Raw genomic sequence first — 8752 nt, 5'->3', positions numbered from 1 at the left:
GGGGGGGGGGGGTTGTGTTAGGCATGCATAGGGCCGGAGCATCTCGTCCCTTGGGAGCCAATTGTGTTCCAAATTTTGGTCGACGCTCCATTACCAATGTGTTTGATTAGCCCCTGCTTGAGGACATCCCTCCCTTCCAGAACTGCTCGCCATATCTGGCTAGGTCGGCCCCCTAGCCCAGCTTCCAAAATATCTGTGGTCGGATAATAGATGTTTTTGAGTACACGGGCACGAAGTGTGTTTGGGTTCTGCAGCAACCTCCACACCTGCCTTGCCAGCATGATGAGTGTAAATACCTACCAAAATGCCATTACCAATCTGGGCCTAGGGCAACAAAGCAGACACGCCCAGCCCAACAGCCTAACCAAAAAAAAGAGGGACGGCAACACATCCCCACCGGGCTAGCCCAACATCCCGATCTGGATAGAAACGGCCACGAACAAAACGACGTCCCATTTCCCACCGAAACGTTTTTCTTATTTATTATCTCTCCCGCCACAGCCAGCCAGAGCTCCCTCCAATTCCAGATTTCTCGATCTAAAAATCATTTCTTTCCTCCCTTTCACACCCCGCGTCTCTCTCCCCACCCCGACAGCCAAACCCCAGCCCCGCCGCGGACTCGAATCCGGCATTCCGCCGCGCGCCGGGAAGGAAGGGAGGGAGGCCTCGCGAGCGGGCGGGCGGCGGCGATGCTGAGGACCAAGACCCCGGGCCCGCGCGGCGGGAGCAAGTCCCGCCGCCGCTTCACGCCCCCCGCGACCAAGGCGCAGGCGCAGATGGCGGCGGCGGCCGGCAGCTCGCCGTCGGGGGAGCTCTCCAGAAGCTCGAGCACGTCACCCTCTTCCCCCTCTTCGCCGACCGCCCCTTCGCCTCGCCCAAGCCCTTCGGGGAGCTCCTCGAGGAGCCCCGCCCGGCCCCGGCTCCCGCCCCCGCCCCCGCTCCGCCGCCGCAGGCCGCGCCCATGGACGCGGACGTGCCCATGGAAGACAGGGACGCCTGCATCCTCAGCCAGGATTTCTTCTGGTAGATCTCTGATTCGATCCGAGCTGCAGTCTGTGTCCAGTGAGCGCGCGCATCTCGGGCTAACCCTATCCCTCTTGCCGCTCGCTGTTTTGCAGTACCCCGGATTACCTCACGCCCGATGCGCCGCAGCTGGCGAGCGGCTTCGACGCCGATAAGGTGGGAAAAAGACATATTTTCTCGTGTGAGATTGCATTGCTTATCTGATCTGTTTGGGTTATCTGCAGGAGAACACCCCTTGCCCCCAATCTCCAGAGAAGTCAGTCGCCCGGAGCAAGAGGTACAAGAGAGGTGAGAGTGCGAATGCTCAAACTAATTCCTTATTGATCTGATATCATCATTATGGTCTTGCCTCAAGATCCAGTTGCCTAAATTTTATTGTTTGATATGCTTGTTTTGGCTCGATGTTATTGTATCAATAAAGGAATGCCATTGCTTGCAGATTCTTCCCCCAAAGGCCGACCCATGGACCTAATGGAGGCGGATAGCCAGGAGATTACTCCGGTCCGATTTTCTCTAAGTCAAGATGATCCAGAGGAAGAAAAGATGGCACAACCTAGTTCGCAAAAGAGAGGTAGCTATGTCCCACATTCAGCAAGAGTTCTGCGCTCCCAGGTGACGCCTCCACCGTGCATCAAGAACCCATATAATATGGACCCTCGAATAGATGATAATGTTTTCTGCGTGAGGAAATGCAAATCATCAGGTAACATTTATGCGCTTGGTGTTATTGAAACATGTTCATTTCACATCCCTGTGAATTATGTGTACATGTTTTTAAGGTTAATAACATGTAATCACTGCGTGTGATTTTCGATCTCAATAAGAAACATTCATAGCAGCATCTTTCTCACAAAAAAAAAGAGTTAACAGACAAAATATCTGTATTTAGGGTCTTCTCCCTCTATTGGTGCTGACGGTCTTTCACGTTACCGTACCGATTTCCATGAAATTGAGGTATGCTCTCATTAGATATTTCTTATGTGTTTGATATTTCTTATGTGTTCATGTTCAGGCTTTAGTTTTACATTTTGTGGAGGTTTGGGTCATGACAATTGTTCGTTTTCAGCAAATTGGATGTGGAAACTTCAGTGTTGTGTTTAAAGTTCTGAGGAGGATAGAGGGCTGCTTGTACGCAGTAAAACGGAGCATCAAGCAGCTGCATAATGACATGGACAGGTAATGACATGGACAGGTAGTTTCATCGAAGCCCTCTTGCTTCAGTAGTTAGACCATGATTAACTAATCCCCTTTGTTGTATATTTATTTACAGGAGGCAAGCATTGAAGGAAGTTCATACTTTGGTGGCCTTAGGTAACCATGAGAACATAGTTGGATATTTCACCTCTTGGTTCGAGACCGAAAAACTTTTTATCCAGATGGAACTATGTGACCGCTCCTTATCTGTGAATGGGGACAAGCCGTTGGAGTTTGGGGATGCCCTGGAACTGTTGTATCAGGTTGGTTTACTAATCCATTTTGTTTTTTGTTGGTCAATGGTCAGTATTTGAAGCAAAATGGATTCAATGTCATAACGTAACTAGTATACCATTGTAATAGTTGTTCTAACAAGTTTCTCAAAATTATGTAAGTACTCTTGGGTTCATCATCTGCTGTTAACCACCCATGCATTATTCGTTCATGTACACCTCACCTATTAATATAACCATTCTTTCATGTGCACCTCACCTACTAACGTTGAAAGTAAATTTTGTGAAATGCAAGATCTGCAAAGGTTTGGACTTCATTCACGGGCGTGGCGTAGCACACCTTGACGTGAAACCAGATAACATATATGTCAGGAATGGTATTTATAAGCTTGGAGATTTTGGTTGTGCTACACTTATTGATCGAAGTTTGGCAATCGAAGAAGGAGATTCTCGTTATATGCCTCCAGAAATGTTGAATGAAAAGCATGAGCATCTTGACAAGGTAGACATCTTTTCTCTCGGGGCAGCTGTCTATGAGCTTATAAGAGGCACTCCGCTTCCTGTTTCTGGACACCAGTTTGCAAGTCTCAGAGAGGGCAAAATTTCATTGCTACCAGGACACCCAATGCAGTTCCAGAGTTTAATCAAGGTATGGCATCATCACCATGTGGCTTTCCCGTTCCAGCTGTTTACTTTCATTTGCCCTGCATTTCTGTATCCAGATTGAAAATCAATTTATACTATTCTACTATAGTTCCCCCTTGTATCTAAACCCCTTACATTCAAAATTCAAAATGACGTCTACACTCTTCCTTAATCTAATCCCCATGCTCAATAATATCCATGATCGCCCAAGTAATCCAACACAACATAATGTTTTTTTAAAACTTATGTGGCTAAAAGCTTAAAGTTTGCTGCTATGTTGCTAACATACATGCAGAAGCAAGTGTCTTTCGTGTAATCATGTTGTGCACTTCCAACTGATGAAGCACTAGCATAATACACTAGTACCTCGCTACTGATACCTCTTATTGGCACTCTGCATGTCGACTCTTTATGCACATGCACAATGCTAACGCTTCCAGTGGTGCTTGTGCATCCTTTTTATAAAACTAACACGAACTATATGGTACCTATTGCCGCTTTGTTACTCATGACCATCATATCATATAAAGAAGCATCACATGAATGAACTTCTTTCACCTTTAGCTTTGTTCAATTCAGTTGATTCTTTGGGTGAAGGGATTTACCATCACAGCTATGACCTATCTACAGAGCTGCAATTTGCAGTTGCTTGGCAACTTAAAGAACTCTAGCATTCAAGTCCCAGAAAGATTTCCTCCCTTATGACAGGTATTTCACATGCTTGCTCACTCCCACTTTCTGCTTACTTTCAGTCGATGATGGACCCTGATCCCGTGAGGCGGCCGTCTGCGAAAGAGATCCTGGGACACCCCATCTTCGAGAAGCTTCGTAATGTGTCGGCAAAGAAGTAGGACACCGCATCCGTCATTCAGATCCTGCAGCAGGAGAGCGGGCAAGCAGCCACCAGCCAAGCGAGCGAGCACGACAACAGCTGCTGCCAAATTTTGTCTGTCTGAAAGAAGGCTCTCCGAAAACGCGCCAAGGATCAGTTTTTAGCCCTGATCTGTTGTTCCTGTATAGCTACTAAGTGTTCTTAAGCTGTGAAGCGATTTCTGCGCCGGGAACTCGAGCAATATCTGTAAGTTATGGCCGTGTTGGTCCTGGGTGTTTTGGGTTTGGTCTGGGGGTTGTGCATCTTGTGTCCAATTCCTGGAGAGCCAGGAACTCTTCATTGGTTTGCTGGTGTATTGATGCTGTGGGTAGTCTGCTTGACTGCCGTGATCGTTGTGTGTGGGGGGAACTAAAGGAAGGATTATGATCGGAAATCCAACTCGGTGCCCAGGCCTCATCTGCTCCCGCTCAGAAAAGAAATCAAAACAAATACTAACAAATTAAAAAAAAAATCCAATTTTTTTGTGTGTGGTAGATAATTTGATGTGTGGGGTTCGCTTCAAATTTCAACTCATTTGAACATCTGAGTAGCTCTTGGCAAAAAAGACAAATCGGATTAGAACAGTGCGTGAATAGTAAACTTTTTGGGAGTACCTAGAACTTATCTAGATGAGATATAATATGGTCTCATTCACTTTGAAAACAAGAACAAATACAACCCACGTCAGCACACACGCATCTTATAGCATCATATCCAATGGCTATAAAAGATGAATGAGACCAAACTATATCTCATCTAGATGAGTTCTAGCAAAACTAAAACTGTTCTACATACAAATTGGGCCTTTTTTGCTGAGAGCTGCTTAGATGTTCAAATGAGTTAAAATTTGGAGTGAACATCACATGTCAAATTATCTACCATACAAAAAAATATATGAATTTTTCTAGTATTTTTTGATTTTTTTTCTGAGCGCGGGTGTAGATGAGCCCGGGAGCAGAAACCCCGACGTCTATGATGTCCTTTTTCAGTTGGACTTGTGGCATGCTTTCGGTGTAAATAAACTAGAATTTCACTTTTGTTGCGTGTTTTCACTTGGTATGAAGAGAATCAGCGGAATTTACTACCCATTTGTTTGCTATTATAAGATGTTTTAACATTTTTTTTGATTTGGATGTATATATAGATGCATTTTAGTGTGTTCACTTATTTCAGTATGTATGTAGTTCATATTAAAATATCCAAAACATCTTATATTTTTGAACATAGGACGCATTATGTAAACAGCAATGGTAGTCTACACATTAAAGCTAGCATACATCCTTCCACTATGAATATGAACCAACGTCCAAAACTAATTACCAAACCATCCCCGGGCCAATCCAACTCCACACTATCAGGATCAGGTGTCCCATATCATGACGACGGCGATGACGCCGACGCCGAGCACGACGGCGAGCCAGCGGCCGAGTGGCGTGTCAGCGGCGACGGGCCTCTGGGGCACGTACCCCTTGGAGAGGAGGTGGTTGACGGAGACGTAGATGAAGATGCCGGTGGCGAGGCCCATGGAGACGGCGAAGATCCAGTCGGCCACGGCGCCCTGCGTGGTGGCGTCGATGGCGATGCCGGCGCCGACGCCGATGGGGCTGGAGACGGCGAAGGCGAAGGCGTAGGCGAAGCAGGAGAGCAGCGGCCGGTTGGGCAGCATCCGGAGCAGCGCGATCCCCATGGCCACCGCCGCGAACACCTTGTGCAGGCTGATCGTCCACAGCGCCTTCCACGCGTCCGCCTTGGTCTCTGCAAGCGAACATCGACAGGTCGCAAGCATAATTAGAACGACTCTCTATTTTTTGTCTGGTTATTTTCAAGGGAATCTGAAATGCTGGTTGAAGTGGACGTGGATCGATGGATGCGCGAGGAAGCTGCGAGCGTCTGTTCAAACTTTGAATAGATGCGTGACAATGACTGGAGTGGACTGGACTGAGACGAAGCTGGCTAAGAACTGACGCATGTCAGTTTCAGAGTTGATTGATCGTTGCAACTTGCATGCATGAGATGCAGATATCTTCTCAAAAGTCAAAGTTTTGGACGGTTCAACGACGTCATGAGTCTCTCTTACCGGCGACTCCGATGGCGATGCCCTCGAAGACGGAGTGGAAGCAGAGCGCCGCGATGAGCAGTATGCTGTCGCCGAGGGTGCTGGCGTTGCGCAGCATCGACGCCGTCGAGTGGCCCGTCGCCGACGCCCCGTGCGCGTCCTGCTCCTGCGCGACGCCACCAAGTTACGCAAGTGTACGAAATAGTAGTATATATATGTACAGAAAGCAGTTTGGTAGCCTGACTGTCACAAAGCAAAAAGTAAGACTGAATTTGTAGGCTGAACTACTTACAGCTGCTTGTTGCTCGGAGCCGTTGCCATTCGTGCTGCTCAGCTTGCCCTCCTCCAACGCTCCTGGAAAATTGTAATCAACAGTGAATCAAGATCATCAGAAGTTAAGTGACAAATTTCTTCGTAACAAACAACAGGAAGCAATTTGCATTTAACCCAACGCCCGGCTGCCTCCTTTATAGTATGCCGCCGGTCGCCAGCTGGTTCTACTATGCGCGCGGCCGGCACGGATATACTGTAGTAAAGTATAGATTCAGCGGACAGCACGTGAGCTGCTGGGCCCGCTCACCTGCGCTTGTTGCCGGGGCGGCGGCGGCGGCGGCGGGCGCGGTGCGGCCGCGCGCGACGACGGAGGAGATGGCGCACTCGGCGAGCATGGTGAGCACGTAGCCGGCGCAGGCGAGCATGAAGGCGAACGGGTACTCGCTGGAGGGGACGAGGTCGCCGAAGGTCTCGTTGGCGTCGCTGAGGAAGTGCATCATGGCGGTGCCGAGGAAGACCCCGCCGGCGAACTGCGTGCCCAGCGCCAGGAACGCCTCGTTCCACCGCATGAAGTAGGGAGACACGCCCCCGGCCAGCGTGCCCGCGAACACCAGCGCCAGGCACCACAGCTTCGTCGCCACCAGCCCCCGCGCCCGCAGGTCCGGCTTTTCGCCGCCGTCCGCGTCCGCGTCTCCGGCGTCGCCGTCGCCGTCGGCGTCTCCGCCGCCTCCATGCGCCCAGGCGGTGCTGGCGGCCGCGCAGAGCCAGAGGAACAGGAGGAGGAGGTGGCGGGAGCTAGTGGTGGCCGAGGCCATGGCCATGCCGGTGCCGCGCTCTGGCGCTCTGGTGTGGCGCGCTGGGAACCGTTGGGGTGGGCAGAGCAGCCGAGGGAGGCCGAGGAGCGGATTTATATACCGCGGCGGGAAGCTGGAAGGGGCTGACGTGTGGGCCCATGCGGTGCGGGTAGATCATATTGCCCACGGTTGGTCGCGCTGGCCGTAGTACAACTTTTTTTTTCTCGTGGGGCAGAGTACTACTCTCACTTTGTACTGGCGCGAGGATTCTCGAGACCATTCTCACAGGTGGCTCATCTGCACACGGTCGCCGATAAGTGGGTCATCCTTTCGTGGGGTAGGGATCGCAGTGGGTGTTGTGGAGCGTGTGCGACGTCGTAGCGGAAGTAGGCTGGGGACGTGGGAGGCGGGCGGTAGTACGACGCAGACGGCGTATCGGAAAAATCCGTTTTTTCCAACAAAAAGACGTGGAAAATCCGTCGCGGGGTGCTCGTGTCTCCGACGACCCGGCCTTGGACCTGTGCCGCGTGTAGTAACCCCGGATCATGCACACTTGGCGAAGCTCGACGCTTGTGCATCGGTTTCTGTATGGCATTTTCCTCCTGGTGGGCGGCTGGTGCTCCAATATTTAACCCTATTGTCAGTTCACTTCAGAGGCCGCACTCACAGAATTGCTGAAAATTGCTAAAACTGGCCGTACGTACGTCCGTGACCGTGGGGCAGCCGCTGTACCGCATCTCAATTAACAAACTCGAATCAACGCCGTGAGCAGATAGGAAAGAGATGCAACATTTTTGGTCCCATGCTTCCGTCTGAACCAAAGCAGAGAGGGAATTGTTACGACGAGGTGGTAGAGCGGAGCTCATGGATATATAATGCCATTGTATACGGCTAGCAGGCGCGCATCAATCTGGTTCAGATGCGCTGCTTGCTTGCTTCATTGCGTGCATGCCTTTTCTAATAATCCGAGGTCCGACCGCGACGTCAAGGGCAAGCAATCAAGCTTTTCGTCCCCCTTTTCTTTGTGATAGTTTAACGATGCTGAACCAAGTTTTTTTTAAAACTTAAAAAAGGGACCCAAGCTGTTTATTGTGAGCGGCCCTACCGCTGAACCCAGACCTCCTACCTTACGCTCGCTGCCTCAGATAAGAGAGGAAACGCACATGCTCTTGCATTATACATCGGCCTATCCAGTCGGCATCTTTGAGCGCTATTCTGCTTTCCTTTTTTGCATTCCTCGATTTTTCATGTTGGTTTTCTTTTATTTTCCATAAAAAACACATTTTGAAAGATGATTGTTTCTCCATAAATACATAAATATATTTCACTAATTTTTGAACGTTTATTTTACTTCATTGTTTTCTAATTCTCATTTTTCATAACCACATAAATATTTCCTTAATAATACAGCTACATTTTTTAAAAAAACTATTATTTTTCTGTAAAATGTGATAATAAATAAAATTACATGAATAATTTTAAATACATGGTTCTAAAAAATATGTTCATGTATTCAAAGAATGCTGATCGCATATTAAAAGAATCACCATATGTCAGGAAAAGGTTCACTATGTGTATTAAAAATGTCCATCGTGTTCGTGAAGAGATGCTCATGGTGTATTTTGAGGAAAATTTTCTTATCACACAAGGAATGTGCCTTTTC

The 8752-nt window shown here is 48.8% G+C and overlaps 1 protein-coding gene and 1 pseudogene across 2 annotated transcripts; one reads left to right on the top strand and one right to left on the bottom strand.

Annotated features, from left to right (window-relative positions):
* Positions 1-647: 647 nt before the first annotated feature.
* LOC119326356 lies at positions 648-4148 on the top strand (annotated as a pseudogene).
* Positions 4149-5162: 1014 nt separating this feature from the next.
* Positions 5163-7166, bottom strand: LOC119326505 (zinc transporter 2-like). Of its 2 annotated transcripts, none has more exons than XM_037600141.1 (4): positions 6603-7166; positions 6315-6376; positions 6044-6188; positions 5163-5721 (listed from the first exon to the last, which is right to left on the bottom strand). In XM_037600141.1, exons 1-4 carry the CDS (start codon positions 7114-7116, stop codon positions 5327-5329), a joined length of 1116 nt encoding a protein of 371 aa, XP_037456038.1. In that variant the 5' UTR covers positions 7117-7166; the 3' UTR covers positions 5163-5326. The 2 variants fall into 2 exon arrangements, with proteins under 2 accessions (XP_037456038.1, XP_037456039.1); XM_037600142.1 differs by having other exon boundaries at positions 6044-6182.
* Between the last annotated feature and the right edge of the window lie 1586 nt (positions 7167-8752).

This window comes from Triticum dicoccoides, chromosome 6B, assembly GCF_002162155.2.
Source record: "Triticum dicoccoides isolate Atlit2015 ecotype Zavitan chromosome 6B, WEW_v2.0, whole genome shotgun sequence".
Lineage (NCBI taxonomy): Eukaryota > Viridiplantae > Streptophyta > Magnoliopsida > Poales > Poaceae > Triticum > Triticum dicoccoides.
Note: the sequence above shows the minus strand (reverse complement) of the source record. Positions and strands in the feature narration are given on the sequence as shown.